At 42.1% G+C, this 16,432-nt stretch overlaps 1 protein-coding gene across 1 annotated transcript in view; it reads left to right on the forward strand.

Moving 5' to 3' along the window:
* Positions 1-16,432, forward strand: part of MYO7B (myosin VIIB) — a 48,723-nt gene extending 32,291 nt beyond the window's left edge. The window contains exons 31-48 of the mRNA XM_038183890.2: positions 421-588; positions 1,149-1,266; positions 1,357-1,483; positions 2,229-2,398; positions 3,000-3,181; positions 3,934-4,061; positions 4,578-4,735; positions 5,196-5,349; positions 7,270-7,425; positions 9,572-9,677; positions 9,813-9,926; positions 10,797-10,884; positions 12,031-12,137; positions 12,501-12,686; positions 13,463-13,579; positions 14,381-14,464; positions 15,199-15,318; positions 16,294-16,432. Of these exons, the coding sequence (XP_038039818.2) occupies positions 421-588; positions 1,149-1,266; positions 1,357-1,483; positions 2,229-2,398; positions 3,000-3,181; positions 3,934-4,061; positions 4,578-4,735; positions 5,196-5,349; positions 7,270-7,425; positions 9,572-9,677; positions 9,813-9,926; positions 10,797-10,884; positions 12,031-12,137; positions 12,501-12,686; positions 13,463-13,579; positions 14,381-14,464; positions 15,199-15,318; positions 16,294-16,377 (2,367 nt within the window). The 3' untranslated portion in view covers positions 16,378-16,432. The remainder of the gene's footprint in view (positions 1-420; positions 589-1,148; positions 1,267-1,356; positions 1,484-2,228; positions 2,399-2,999; positions 3,182-3,933; positions 4,062-4,577; positions 4,736-5,195; positions 5,350-7,269; positions 7,426-9,571; positions 9,678-9,812; positions 9,927-10,796; positions 10,885-12,030; positions 12,138-12,500; positions 12,687-13,462; positions 13,580-14,380; positions 14,465-15,198; positions 15,319-16,293) is intronic.

Here is a 16,432-nt window from a genome sequence, read left to right on the forward strand (position 1 = left end):
CTCCTTGTTCATCCTCCTAAAGAGACAAAACTGAACGAACATTAGAAAGCGAGAGGATGAACAAAATTTCTAATGGCTGTGAACAACTCTTTCCGTCTAATGGACAATTCTTGTCAAGGTGATTATGCCAGCTGTCACGCTGGCCGCTGTAATAGATTTTTTTTTGTAGCTCAGTTCATGTGGCAACTGGAGGCATGTTCAGAGGAACAATTTGTGTCCCTTTGAAATATCTTTGTTAATAATCTCTTTGATGCTATGATTGTATGAAGTTAATCTCTCCTTATGCTGTATGGCTGCCAAGAGTTATCCAGAAAAAGGTGGGGGAAAAAAACAGTTCCTAAAGTGCCTTCAAGGCTGAACAAAGCTAGCTGGACTTTGTGACATTTTTCTAGGCCTCTTTTAATGAATTAATTATTTCAGGAGGAGGATTTGGTGGAGATCGGTGCAAAATATTGTTACATCCAGTTTGGAGATTCTATCCACAATGAACTTGTGCAGAAAGCGCTCCATGACTGCATCCCAGTGAAACAGCTAAAGTCCAAGCCCCTGGAAAAGTGGGTGAGCCTTATAACCTACGCACATGCTAAGGTAAGAGGTTTGTCTGGCACTTCTGGGTAACTACTCTCAAGCACCAGCTTCTGCATCTTTCATCATTTCTATTCTATTGAGGGAAGAAGGAAAAACATCTGTTTGTCTATCCTAAATAGTTAGGACTGGGAGAGAGGAGAATCTTTCCACTCATTCTTACATATAGGGCTCAACAGGGAGCCAGAACAAAGTACAGTTAAATCTCTTTTTTAAGGTTATTTCCCATCTGACATTTGAGTCAGAATGGGCACTGGATGGAGAATAATTTTGGTCTGCAAATAGGTTACCTGAGTAATTTTCATGGCACCCAGAACGTGTTATACTTTTAACCCATCAGTGGGGTTTTGAGGGAAACCTGAAATCCACGTGCCCATGGGCAGCCTTAGCTGCTTGTGGCTTGGTCCCCTGGAGACTGTTCCCTTTTTGAATTTCACCAGGTACTCTTGACATCAATGATAGCAAAGGGCTGTTGGGAACCTGTGGAATGAACTTGCTCTTTATTGTCTGCAGATTATGTAACTCAGAATTTACTGAGAAAAATTTGCCTTTTTCTATTGCAGGCCCCATACACGCAGGATCGTCTTTCCCGTCAGACTGTGAAAGAACAGCTTGTAGATTTTGCTCGCTTTCAGTGGCCTTTGCTTTTTTCCAGATTCTTTGAAGTCACTAAGTTTTCAGGTAATGTCTTGAGCCTAGGAGTAGAGGACAACTATAAAATCAACAGAGAAGGACTTGTATAGCATTGAGTAGTTTTCTCTGCATTTCCAGGTCCCAGCTTGCCCAAGAACCACTTTATACTTGCTGTAAATTGGAAAGGTATCTGCTTCTTGGATGAGTCAGAAAAGCAGATCCTTGATCTGACCTTCCCAGAGATAACTGGCATCCACACCAATCGGTGAGTGCACAGAAATACAAGATCTGAAGAAGGCAGCCCTGCCCACCTTCAGAAAGGGGTCTCCATGTAGGAGGGAGGTGTACTTTCTCTGCCGTCCCCCTAAGTGATTTGATCTGAGCCTGGAATGGTGGTTTAGCCTAAGTCTGGGAAAAAAAAAGGACACATTCTAGCAGCTTGTAAAGGAAATACTGAAATGGCCAAATCTTCCTGATCAGTGGAAGGACACTGCTCAACTGGAAAGGTGTAAGGAACCACAGATGTGTGAGACAAGAATGACCCAAATAGCACAGTTAAGCCATCAACAGCTGTACATGTGGGGAGTTCCTATAATTCTCAAGTGTGATGGAGCCGAACAGAATAGCTTAGAGAAAAAAGGTGTAATCATTGGCTCACTCAGGGCACACATCCTTGCATCAGATCATTTAGAGCTTAGGGTCTTACATACAAAAAGAATACCTCTGCGAGGATGAAAACATATTTAATTAGTTGCCCAGTTAATCCAAAAGAAAGGTGTTCTGCTATCTATACTGAAGCATTTTTGTACATAATATACTGGAGTCCAAAGAACCTGAAGCATGTCAGTTCTTCAGACCTACCAAATCACAAGAAGACAAATTAGGATCTACCAATGCTCACTCTAAGGCAGTTGTCTACTACAAGGAGGTGTAGGTTCCTTGGCTGTGATTGCAGATGGCTCTGTAAGTTTTCCAGACACTCTGGTAACTAACTATTCAATAATACATAGGGCAGTGAAATCGTTTGGACAGAGTTGCACTCTCATCACACTTCGTGCCGAGGAGTTTGTTCTGACATCTGTAAACAGCATTGTCATTGCTGAACTGGTGGTCATGTTTCTGGAAGGACTAAAGAAGAGATCACGATTTGCTGTGGCAATGAATGAGAAAAGACCCCAAGGTAAGCTTTAGAACTTTTCAACAGAGTAGGGAAGAAACCTTGAGAGAACCCACAGCACTTCTTTGGAAGAGCTCAGAGAAGTGGGAGAACTTGAGCAAGACTTGTTCTGCTCCAGGATGAACGCACAGTGATCAGCACAGTTATGCCAAGTGTAAGGCAAGGTGATTCAAGACCTTCACTTACAGATTAGTCTACTTTCGTGTATATTTTGTTTAGATAGGTGGCCAACAACTCAGCCTGCTTATAGTAGGTATCTGGAGTTGGGTTCCCTGGAAATACTTTCCAGAAAACTTTCACAGGTGGTAAACTGGAATTTCTTTCCATACTCTACTGCCAGCTCTAGACAGAAATTCTGTATCCATTTGATTCAGATGGAGTTCTACTTTTGCCTTCACTGGAACCAAAATCAGTCTGGCAGAGAAAATTTAAGTGATTTCTATGAAGTGTTATTGGACGATTAACTGTATTTACACAAATCACTTTCTGTTGCTAATTGAATTCAGACCTTCAAAATACAATTCCCTTGTCTTTCATGTTGAAATGCCTTTACATTTCTTGGATTGTCAAGCCTGAACAGTACTCCCTTATTCTGTTTTTTCAGAAGATCCTGCCATCCTGTCCTTCAAGAAAGGAGACTTGCTAATCTTGACTGAGGATAAAAGACTAGATGCAAGCTCTGGTTGGATTTATGCCCAGAATGAAAGGACAGGCAAAACAGGGAATGTATTTTTGGAAGAGATCTACATTGTTCCTTCTCTCACAAAACCCTCTAGTCAAGTGCTGGTAAGAAAGCTGTACAGTCTTTCAAGAGACTGGAAGATAAGTGTTAAATAGGATTAAATTTATAAATGGAAATTAATCATTCTTTTGAATTCAGACAAGTTCTGTATCTTCCAATGAAACAAAGCATTTTATTCTGTCATCTCTGAAAACAAAACTAAACCTAGCCCAAACTCTAAGAAGACTGCATTTACACAAAAGCAATGACCTTCAAAATAATAGTACATTCACTAATAGAGGGTTCAGTACATGGAACTTGTAGCAATTAATAAGTGTGCAGTTGAATTTTCTTGCAGAAAAGCTTTCCTGCAAAGTACAGCAGGGTGCTTTAAAAGAACATGATCTTCCAGGGATTCAACACAAGGTTTCCCATTGATCACTGTTTGTTAACAATTTTTTCTTCAGTTTTGGAGACTCAGCATATTGGCTACTGTGCTAACAAGTTATAAACTGAAGAAGTGGGCAAAAAGCCCCACACCAGTGTTAAGTAGGTGCAATTTTAATACGCATTATGCTCTCCATAATTCCTCACATTATGATGGTTACTTTTGCTGGGACTCTGGAAGTCACTTCCCTGAGTCTCCTACTCCCAAGTCTTTCCTGAGCCTTTGTAGATGCTGCTGAGGAGACAGAAGATCTCCTACAGCATACAGTACCCAAGCTTAGTATATACCATCTGCAAATATATGCTGAGTAACACTTGACAAGCTGTGCAGAGACCTGTCCATGTGACATCTGTACATGTGTCCTTTCAGAGTTTGCTGATGATGTCTCCAGACCAGAGGAGGACAGCTTCACAGAACTCCTACATGGATCAGCCTGATGAAGAGGATCTCAAAGTGAAGCCTTACACCCTGGAGGAATTCTCCTATGAACACTTCAGGTGAAGCTCCCTGTGCAGCATGGGCCCTAGGAAAGTTCTAGGCTTAAGGATCACTGAAGAACAACTAGGATGTAATCAGATCCTGACTGGGTTTCTTCTCCTTGTTCCCTGTAATGAAGTGTAACTTTGGACATACAGAGATTCTGTCATATGGCCTGCTTCTATCTTTTGTCTGCAGAAATACAGAGGGACAGGTAGAAGAATCCCAGCTGGAACTTTTTATTTTCTTTCCAGCAGGCCCTGTGCTTACTTCTCATCCATTCTTCAGTACACACTAGCTAGAACTTACCATTTACACAACATCTGAGGGAGAAAAACTTCTTTTTGCACCATCCTCCTTTCTGGATCTTAAAGAAGCTACATTTTCCTGCTTTTTGCTGACCTGCATAATCAAAGCAAATATGAAAACACTGTCTTGGGAAAGAATTCATAGAGATCTCTCTTTTTGATCATCATCTATGTTCACAGCAATACTGATCCAGTAATTTTGTGTTGCCTGCACTTGTCTTCATTCAGGACTCCTGAGAAGGAATCCATTAGCAAAGCTGTTCTCCAGAAATCTCGTGGACGCAATCAGCTGTGGGCACACTCTAAGGAACCCTTAAAGCAGCCCTTGCTGAAGAAAGCATGCACAGACCCTGATCTTCGGGACCTGGCTTGTCAGGCCTTCATTGATATCCTTTCACTTTTCTTTTTGGGACTCGAGAACTCTTGGTGGAAAGAGCTGCTTCCACTAAACTCACCTCCACTGAGATAATACCACATCCACATTACTTGTGGTTCACTTACATTAATCAGAGGAGGGATGGTGTGTTTGAATTAAGTCAGCTCTCCATGACTTAACATTTTTCCCTTGTCTACAGAGTTTCTATTCCTCCCAATACTCCACAACTGGTGACAACCTACTTAACTGAGAACGGGGCTATAGGGGTGAGTGGGATTTACTATATATACCCAGAACAAGCAGTAACTGCTGCTCAAGGAAAGGGGACGATCACAGAATATATTCCAGACCTTCCTCTCAGTATTTCCCACTCACACCTCAGCAGAGTAGCTTAACATATTAGGATCCAAGTAAGACTTCCCATTTATCTTTCAAAAATGACCTGCTTTTGTCCTTAACAGAGCATTTACCCATCATGAAATTCATGGGGGACTACCCATCAAAACAGGCACACTCTTCTGTGGAAGTCACTGACCAGATATTCGTGGCAGCTATTCAGGAAGAGGTCCTGCGGGATGAAATTTACTGTCAGATCATGAAGCAGCTGACTGAGAACAGAAACAGGTACTCACCAAAGTTCAAACAGCCTGCTTCTATAGGCCCCAGGGTTCTTAAGTGCAGGTGGTGATCAGGAAACTCTGCTACACCTGTGGTAGGGTGGGGACAGACAGAAGGGTATGCAAATGGGCTGCTACCCTCTCTGGGGCTCACCTTTTCAGAGCACTCAGAACCACTGACTGGCACTGCTAGGCCATGGAGTGGGACCATTATTCATCTCCCTTCAGCTGCTCCCATCAGCATTCATTGTTCATCTCTGTGCACTATGGCCAGAAAGGTGTTACTGAAGCCTTTTTTTGTCCTAATGCAGCCTGTGGAGAAAACATGATATTGCAGAGGGTTCTTGGATGCTTTCAATGACTGTTCTGCCAGCCCTCCATTTGTTTTAAGCTTCCCAATGACAGTATTTCCCTTTTACAAGCATGTAGTTCACACTAAGTTTTATTTACCACCAGTGAATCCTTCTGAATAGTTACATTAATTAGCTTACACAACTGGCTTGCCGAACACATAGTTACACAAGAGCCCCTACACACAGGTAAGTCTCAGAAACAGGTTGGTGTTTTGCTTCCCAACCTATAAAATACTAATTTGACCTACTTTCAGAGGAGTTGAATCGCAAAAAGAACCTTAAGATATTAATAAAACAATTCTAATTATTAAAAGAATGGTTTGTCAATTTCTGGCTGCATTGTGACACTGCAAAAGTTAGAGAAGGAGCCTCTATTTATTTGTGTCTTTTTTCTTACTGTACAAATTAGTATAGTGGGACTGTACTCATATTATATTTATATTACATAGTGGAACTCTTACCATGAGTGTAACTATTAAATGGTAAATCTCCTTGCATGCAGTAAATCTTACAGGATATTTAATGCACAGTCTGTAACCATGGTGCCAGTGCCATTCCTGCTATACTCTACCAATTCAGTCCTGTGGGTCATTCAGTGTTTTTTTTGAGAGGTGGAGAAAATGCTTGAAAAGTGGTTATTTCCATATATTTTCTTTAGAACAGCCACAGCAACAAATCTTATCCTTCCCAGACTCCTGTCCTGTGGACAATGTCCTGCTCTCAAACAGACACAAACACCACTGATCTATAGAGTATAAATGGGATTAAAATCGTGTTTCTTCACCTGCAAAACTGGAAAAGTAAATGGGAATAAAGAAGCCAGGACCTCTTTATTCTGCAGAGTCCTGATGCCAATTTAGAGACAGACCTACTGGCTTTCCCAAGCAACACCACTTAGCATTTTGGAGCAATCCCTGGGACACAGATGAAGTGTGTTCTGCTCCTGGCTTTGAAAGCAGAATCACTGACCACCTACAGAGTCTTACTGATTAGGGTGAGATGCCAGAAGAACTTTGGCTGGCAAATTTCACAGACCCAGAGGCTGGAGGAACTGTCATTTTTAAGAGCTGTAACTACCTCACTACACGATGTCACCTGCTTGCTCATTTTTCAGAAGAGGAACACATGTAAGGGAAAGTGAATTGCAAGCAAAGTGCTTGTGTTCTGGAAAAAGCTGCCCAGCACAGAGGGCAGGTGAATAAAAACGCTTGATAAAACACAATCCAAACAACTGTGAGCTTGAACAGTAAATTGACAGTGGTTTTCGCAGGGAATAGCACCAAGGTCACTGCTGCCAAGATGACTGTTAAACTGGAGCTTGTATTTATTCATGAGATTTGCAACTGCTACAATACTTATCAGCCAGGATTTAGCATTACCTTCACATTCGGGCTGTGGTTGTTGCACAGAGAATGGCTGTCAGCTCCCGTGCGGAGGCTCTGTTGATTTGCAGCTCTCTGCTGAATGCCACCATGTGCCATGATGGGAGTGTGTTTCTCTTCCCTAAAGCTGGTGTGTGCTCAAAGGAAGAATTACGTGCAGCTCCAGCAGAACCATTTGCTTTGTGTTCACAGGTACAGTGTGACCAAGGGCTGGCAGCTTCTTTGGCTCTGCACCGGCCTGTTCCCACCCAGCAAGTCACTGCTAAAACATGCCCAGAAGTTCGTGGAGACACGTAAGAAAGAGCCACTGGCCATGGAGTGCAGTCGGAGGATTCAGACAGTGATGAGGTACACAGTCCTAGATATAGCCAACCCCAAATGTTCAAACATCATGAATCGGGTGCCAGAAAATCACATGGACCAAAACAGCAATACTCATACTTTCCTTTCTCTCTGTACATCTTTTTCTTTGAAATGGTCATTGCTTTTCATTGCCCTAGGGACTCTGAACCACTAAGAGAGGTCCATGTCACAGTTTCACTCCTTTCTTTCAGTGTTAGCAACATTTCAAAAAAGTTGAGCATTACACATAATCACTCAATTCCCAGAGCTGGGCTATCCATGGGCAGATCCCTGCTGGGGAAAGAAGATCAATACAGTCAGTTTCTTTTCTTCGAAGAAACACAAATAAACCAAGCCCTGAGACTTCAATGGTTGTTCACACCACGGCACGTCCAGCCCGTGGTGCTTCCCAAGCTCTGTAGCTCTGCATGATGGGTGCAATTCGGAGCAATGCAAGGGCCATCATTTCTATGTTGCTGGGAGTGGAAGCCACTTCACATGGCCATATGGCAGTGCTACTCCTTAGACAATGATGAGCTACAAGAATTAAAAGAAAAGTCTAGTAACGCAAACTGAAAGGAATTTGCTAACACAGTGGCTGCCCCCCTTGCAGTGGATGAGTTTTGGCACTGCTGGGGAAATGTCACTGCACAATGAATGTGCCTTTGAGATGCATGAAAAAAATGCATGGCGAGGAATGCTATTCATTATTCTTTCCATGGAGAAGACTGAACATTTCCCGCCTCCCTATATCATATGCTATTCATGCTCTAAGCCCTGGTGAGCTGTATAGAACTTCTTTAGAGTGGTGAACCAGGGAGAGGAAAGCATAATGGACTATTTTGGAGGAGAGATCTTTTTGCTAAACTGCCCCAAATCTGGAGTCTGGGGGAGGGGAAGAGAAACAAAGACAAAATAGTGTTTTCTGAGAGCATTTGCTTTCCTGCACCCACACTTATTTTTTCTCCTTATGAGTAACCTGCTTTTAAGAGGAGAGTAGACAGCTCAAAGGACTGACCTCCAATTACACAGAGTGAAAGCCCACTGAGCACTTAGGTACACCTTTTCCTCCACAAACACGAAGCTTTACTGCTTCATCCCCAGACTCCTGGCCAGGGAAACAGCATTCTGATGGGTGTTAAGCAGATATTTCTTTGGCAATGAATTCCTAGCTGAGGTTGCAAGGGAAGATGGCCCTATGCCTCCAGCCCAGCTGCTGCACATCCTTGGTCTCCTGTGGCCTCCCATTGCAGCATGGCCAGGAATAGATGACAGAGTCCACGCTCCATACAGGGCCTGTGCAGTACCAGAACACATACTGTTCAACTTGGGTTTACAGTCAGGTTTTCCTTCTCCAATTGCTACTTTATTGGGGAAAAAAAGTGTTTCCAAAACTACACAACAAAAGCTGGATGTCAGACTAAGCTCTCTTCATAAGAGCTTGTCTCCATGTGAGAGAAGAGCTTGGTGCAGAAAGCTACAGTACGTAACATCTCCCAACAGCCTGCCCTATGCCACTGGGGACAGGAAAAGACCAGCCCTGGAAGGTAACGTTCTAGGCTTGTCCTCACTTTAAGCATACCAAGTAGCATGACAGCTAATCTAGACCCAGTTCCTCTGGTTAAAGGACAGCTCTATTCTGAGATACAATTTCAATGAGTTGGGACTGTGCAGCTTCAGCATCTCACAAGTCAGTGATTACATGCCGGTTCTTAGATAAGCCATAATGCTTAGAGCAGCTGTCCAAGCTTTTCCAGTACTTGTATCCTGAGCTGTAATATTCATTTTGTATCTGTATGCAAATTTTTTTAGCTGATGCAAGAGTTAAAATAAAATGGCCACTATCTTCACACTTCAGTAACAGTAAGGAAAACAGCTGCTGAATACACAGAAGGATTGCTGGTACTGGGTAGGAAGGTGCTTTATTCGTACAGCCTCCTTGCAGAGAACAACAGCCTTGTAATATACATGCTAATAAGCTCCTCAGTTTTTGCTCCTAATACAATGAATTTGCAGTGGGGCAAAGGTCCATTAGAGCCCTCCCCACGTCACAGAGCTAAGCATTTTAAATGGCATCTGTTGTTTGGGAGGAACACTGACTCCTAAAACAACCAGCACTGATCTCTCTCATGTTGGTGGTGGTGTTTTCCAGGAATGGCTCCAGGAAGTGGGCACCTCATCCTGTGGAGGTTGAGGCCATCTTACAGAACAACACCAAGATCTCACACAAGATTTGCTTCCCCAATGAAACAGAAGAGGTGAGAACTTACTTGTTTTCCTGGCCTTGACCATTTTCCCAGCCATGATGTATTTAATCAGGAACAGGTTTCAAGATATTCAGCCTTCTTACTTGTTCCTCTCCTCTGTGTAACTGAAGTCTTGTTATCTCACAGACATTTGATGTGGGAACAAATACCAAAATCCGGACTCTGTGTCAGAACATCGCTTCCAAATTACAGCTGAGCTCCTGGGAAGGCTTCAGCCTCTTTGTCAAGATTGCAGACAAGGTAACTTTTCTCAGCTATAGCAGGGTAGCCAGGCTCCCTCTTCCTCTCTTACTTCTCCCTCAGGCCACCTAAGCAACCGTATATGAAATGAAGCAACAGAGCCAGTCATTACTGCTTCTGTCTTGCTGAAGGAATACAACCTAGTCTAGAAATTCTAGCGCTTGACACTTGAGTCTCCTGAAGAAGCTGGATGGAGATGCAGAGTTTCTTTCAGTCTACTGGTACACACATGGTACTAAAGGCAGAGGACATAGCTTTTCTTGCAGCTGCTAGGATGGTAGCAAACTGCATGTTGCATGCTGCTGGATTCAACCTTTCTGAACTCAGGCTTTGCCCAAGAGATGCACTGTATATCTGCAGTACTCACTAGTCTTAGGGAAAGCAGTGGCTGACCAGCACCAGTCATTGCTCACTAGTTTCTCAAAACTTGCCTTCCCTGAAGTTTGGGTAGGCTGATTTGCTGAGGTCTCTTCTCTCTGGAACTGTTTGAAGACTGATCACGGCAAAAGCAATACTGAGTCCAAGCACAGGGAGTTTCTGATATGCTGTGTTCCTGAGAAGAAGAACCCAGTATCTGCCAATATTTTATTATGAGATCGCTAGGATAAGGTAGGCATCTTCAGCTTGACTTCAGTAAGGAGGTTGGAAGGAAAAAAGCAACAGAAAATGGAATAAACCTTCCCATATGAAATGGAAATCATGTAAGCCCTCCTGTTTCTCCACTTGTTTCCCCTTGCCTCTGTCTTTCCTGCTGTAATTGTGCTGTCTTGCTGTAGAAAGGGAAAGAAAATACTTGCATATGCAGGCACAGATAGTATTTTATACAATCTACTAATCCTTTTCTGCCCTTCGTTGCTTGTCGTCTTCCAGGTGATCAGTCAGAATGAAGCAGACTATTTCTTTGACTCGCTAAGGCAGGTGACAGATTGGAACAGGAGGAATAAACCAGTGAAAGATGGTAAGGGGAGTGCCAGCATGACAAGAACCTGTGTGAAATGATGTGTTGAACTGGAAAAGCAGCAAATTTACCCAGTAGGATTTATCCCATCTTGCCAAATGTGTGACAAGTTTGTCTTACTACCATTTTTGTTTGTACATACACAGTTCTGCCTGCACCAGCATTAAGACCGAGTGACCTCATGCAGCCAGCCACTGGCTGTCAGAAACACCAGAATATCTTGTCTGAGGATCTCTGCATAAATTTTAAATTGGTACAAATTATTCTTTGACTTATTGCATCCAAAACAAACATCTGGATGTACGCGAGTTAGATAGATTGATCCTGCTTAACGATTCAAGGCTCATACATTGCCAGATCAGGGATCAGCCAATACATGTAAATAGGTTCTTTACCGTGTCATTCCCATTCCTTGGGTCATTAGAAAATTGCTGTCTGCATTACTACCTGGTGATAACCAGACCACAAGTTGTATTGCTAGAGGAATGTGTTTTTAGCATGAAAAAATATAACAGTAATGACAGCAATTCTTTCCACTTCACCCCCAGGCATAACTTACATTTTGAAATCCACAGCAAACTCAAGCTCCCCTCAAATTTCATACTTGTTGACCCTGACCTTTGCTTATTTCAGGACAGTGAGGTTCAACTTCCAGAAGCACTAGGTATCTAATACTCTCTAGCTTCCCTCCTCTCTCCACACCTGATGCAGCTGTTAGGATCTCTGAAAAACACAGCATAAAGATGTCAGTGCACTAAATCACAGTTCATTTCTGTAAACACATCCACTGGGGAATGTACCAGCATCACTGTAACAGAATTCAAGTGTGCTGAACATCAGCAAATAGCTGTCACGAGCAGCAAGGAATACACACTCATATTGTTGGGATCCTCAATTATTCATCCACCTCTGAAGAGTCTAATGCTGCGCCTCAGATGCATGATGGGTGTCCAGGAACTGACAACTAGTCACAATTCCTTGGCCATCTAAAATGTCCTTTTCTGTGCTGTTTTTGTTGATGTTGTTTGTAATTTTGTTGTTATTAAAAGCAGAACTGTATTTCCAAAGAAGCTCACAACTGGAGTTCCACTCACTGTGGAACTCTACAGTGATACAGAGGACAATGACAAGATGTTGTTTCCCTAGGAGCTGCTATGTCTGTGGCTTATGAAGTGTACTTCATGAGAAAGCTGTGGTTGAACGTAACTCCTGGGAAAGACCTGAAAGCTGATTCAATTTTTCATTACCACCAGGTAACCAGCTCCCTAAAGTGTAAATGTATCAGCAATAAGCCAAGAAATACTCCTGAAAAAGTAAGCCTGCCGGAGTACTACCCTCTCACTCACTGGGGAGCACAGTTCAGACTCCGAAGCAGATTTATGTTCTAGTGTTCATACCTTAGCTGCACAGTTATGTCAAGAGCACAGCTCCTTAATCTAATTGTTCCTTGGACATGCCCATTTTCCTCCATGACTGTATGGAGAAACTCCAGAAGGAGCCTAAAGTTCTTGGAATGCGCTTGGTGAGACCCACACCCTGACCTCACACTTTTATTATGCATAAGTCAGTGTTTGCTTCAGCCCTTTCTATCTGGATTCAGAGCATGTCTCTTCCAGGAGTTGCCAAAGTACCTCAGAGGCTACCACAAGTGTTCCAAGGATGAAGCTGTCCAGCTGGCAGGGTTGATTTATAAAGTGCGCTTTAACAATGACCGCACACAGTTGGCAGTCATCCCCAAAATCCTGAAGGAGCTGGTGCCAGAAAATCTGCTCCGAGCAATCTCAACAGATGAGTGGAAGAAGGTAAGAAATAGCACTTCTTAAAGCTTTCATTATTCTTACTACTTTGATAGAGCTTTATGAGAGAAGAAATACATCAATCCACACTACTTTTTTGATTTGAATCTTTGAAAGCACTGTAGAGTGATGCTGTTTTGCCACTTATGACCCAGATGTAGTCATCATCTCTACCAAACCTCTGAAAGATATCTGCATGCCTGGGACTGCTTTGAGATGTGCATTTTTCTTGGAGATATTTATCTCTTTTCTACGTCCAGAAGAAGAGTTAGATATTGAAAGTCAGTGATGGGCCTGGTGATCTGAGGACCTTGTAAAGAAACAGAAAATTAAGACATGCTAAATATTTAAAAGGTTGTCCAGCAAATCAGTGACCTTGCACTGTGTACATGCTACTCACAGCAAAAGGCTCTTTGCTTCACCAAAAGACAAGAAAGCTTCAGCACATCCTTCATAAACAGAGGGAGGGTCCCCCCTAAATGTTTCAGTATAAAATGAGATTTATGTCTGCTGGGAACACTAGTATCGCCCCTCTGCCCTGGAATCTGTTCCCTTGAGCTCTTGGACTTCCTTCACACAACTCATTAGTAAGAAACACTGAGGAGGTTCTGGTCCCACTTTGCCCCATGGCATGGTAGGCGACCGATTTTCATGGTCTTCTGCTGCTGTGGGCACAAGACTGACCTTGCTGATGGTCTGATGCCTTCTCTAGTGCTAATGCTAGACAGTGGAAATCTGCCCGTCTCCAGCTGACAAGGCTGTGTGTCCTTTCTTATAAACAGAGCATTATTGCAGCATATAGCAAACATGAAGAAAAAACTGTGGACGAGGCCAAGATTGCCTTCTTGAAAATAATATACCGGTGGCCAACATTTGGATCAGCCTTCTTCGAGGTGAAGGTAAGTTTAAAGGCCTGTATGAACAGCTTTGGTAGTACACCAGCACTAGGAGATATGGACTGACCATAGTAAAGTATCTGTGTGAGAATTCATTATAAAAGTGGGTTCCCATCACTCCCTGAGGAAAGTGTGGTTCCTTGAAAGTGGGGAGATCAGTTCTTTATCCCTTCGGAACAATGCTTGTTACTTACTGGCTGTATTGTTCTGGTTCTGGAAGGGGCAGAACTACCAAACGTAGGGGTACACTGCAAAGAAATCATGCTGCCATATGCACTGTTGAGGAAGGACCAATTGTAAGACACAGTGGTAGTACAACTACCATTATATCCAGTTGTAATACCCAATATTATGACTGCGTAGCAAATGGGGGTGGGGGGAAGAATTATATAGGTACTGTCTTGTCATTGTTCTCCACAACAAAATGCTGCCCAATCTCCTATTTCTGGGGTCTGACTCTCTGTGTACCTTTAGGGATCATTCCCCCTTTTTTACCTTTAATTTCTCCTCATTACGCTCCTACCAGACTAGTCTGCAATCAACCATTAGGTCCATTATTTCTTAGGCTGATAGTAGGCTTGATTCTGCTTTTACAGCAGTGAGTTACTTATCTCAAGTTATAATTATACACCCAAAAAAGTCATCCTTAGCAATAGTTACATAATACTGAAGAACTTCAGGTTTCAGTGTTTATTTGGTAAAGAGAACAAGCAGTGCTGGGCACCGTTATGTGTGTCACCACACCTAATACAGATAATTTTTTCACATTTTCTTTTTATTTTCTATTCTGTTGCTCATTTATAGCAAACCTCCGAGCCAAATTTCCCAGATATTGTGCTGATTGCAATCAACAAGCAAGGAGTCTCATTGATACATCAGAAGACAAAGGTAACGGTTGTTTCTCAAGAACCTAAACAAGGGTTTCACTGACACTCCTAATTTAGAGACAGCAACAGGACCTTCTCCTCAGTGTTAAAGAGGACAGAGTCCAGTCCCTCTACTCATTTTCTGCGACAAACTGAAGAAGATGTTATAGCCTCAGACCACTTCTTTGTAGTTTCTGCACTGAAATCGTTACAGTGTAGAGTGTCTCTGAAAAAAGCGATGGTAATAATGATGGACCTACACAAAATGGTAGCATCAGGTTGATGGATACTATACTAGGGAGACTGCTTCAGTAAAATGCTCTGCAGGAAACACAAGCTATCTGAAAGAGCATGTCAAATGATGGTGTTTGCCAGCCCTCTAACCTAGCCAAACTGTCTGGTCTTACCAAGTTCCCAGGCAAAAACATTTAGAAGTATCACTATTTGCTTTTCATAAGAGAATACATATCCAGGGAGTTTTAGACTATTGTAAATATGATGGCAGCAGGCTATGGACATAAAAAAAAATAAAATAAAAGAAAAGAAAACACATAATAAGAGGAAGTCTCTTAGAGTGATTAAGACTTAAGATGCATCTGCTTGGTGAGAATACCATATATCACTAGTGTGGATGCAAGACCTACCTTGATCCACTGCATAGAATGCTTTTGCTCTACAGGTTTTTGTATATAACAGCCTATATTCATTTGAGAAATATTGCACAATTCAGTTAAATCAGTTTGTTTCTCCTTACAGGAAATTTTAACAGTTTATCCCTTTAACAAAATCTCCAATTGGAGCAGTGGGAGCACATACTTTCACATGACAATAGGGAACCTGGTACGAGGAAACCGAATCTTATGTGAGACATCTCTGGTAAGAAGGGTTTTGTTAAATTACAGACAAGAGCCTCCTATTTTTTTCTTTTAAATCCAGACCTGTTACAGAACGATGATGCCAAAACAGACCATTAAAACCAGTGCAGATACAAAAACATTTACTGTTCATGTCAGTATAACTGCAGTTTGGAACTAGTTCAGTGCTATGCAATGCTATCTGATGCAAAAAGCAAGCCACAGAAATGAGGAAAAATAGCAAATTCCCAAGTTTTTCCCATGCATCAAAATCTCTCTGTTTGGGAAAAAAAAACGACTGCACTTATCCACAAAACTATGTAAGAGGATTTTCATCTTGTGTGGTTTAATCTGCTATACAATGACATCTTGTAAGATTTTCCTCTTTTAAATGAATGGTACCAACTCTTTAAGAACTGTTTTCAGACTGTTCAGACTCAGACAAACATAATTGTATTGATATTTAAAGGTAAAAGGTAAAATTGTGAAGAAAACCTTAAAACACTTAAGCTCTAACTTCTCTTACGGAAAACCTTGGATTACTAAGTAAAAGATATCAAGCTATAGTATCAAATCTTGGTTTGAATGACAAGGATATAACATTGACAGTAGAGCTGTGCTTTTCTATATCCATGAAAGGAAGACTGGATGGAGGAATAGATAAATAATTATAAAACCAGCAATAGCTGTTGGTATAGACATCATAGAATCATAGAATCATAGAATATCCTGAGTTGGAAGGGACCCTTAAGGATCATCAAGTCCAACTCTTGACACCGCACAGGTCTACCCAAAAGTTCAGACCATGTGACTAAGTGCATAGTCCAATCTCTTCTTAAATTCAGACAGGCTCGGTGCAGTGACCACTTCCCTGAGGAGCCTGTAGTACATCATCCATGCAGTAAAGTATCTAAGAAGGTCAATCAGAGAGGAAATGACAGTTATTTTTGCTTATGGGGCTATTTGAGAGACTTAAGACTTCTTTCTTTTCTGACAGGGTTACAAAATGGATGACCTGTTAACATCCTATGTACGTGTGCTAATGGATGCTGTAAACAAGCAAAAGAGCCTCCCAGCCTGAAAGCAGAAACAGAATTCACGACCTACATCAGTGCCAAACTACCTGTAATTTCATC

Source organism: Anas platyrhynchos, chromosome 9, assembly GCF_047663525.1.
Source record: "Anas platyrhynchos isolate ZD024472 breed Pekin duck chromosome 9, IASCAAS_PekinDuck_T2T, whole genome shotgun sequence".
Classification (NCBI taxonomy): Eukaryota; Metazoa; Chordata; class Aves; order Anseriformes; family Anatidae; genus Anas; species Anas platyrhynchos.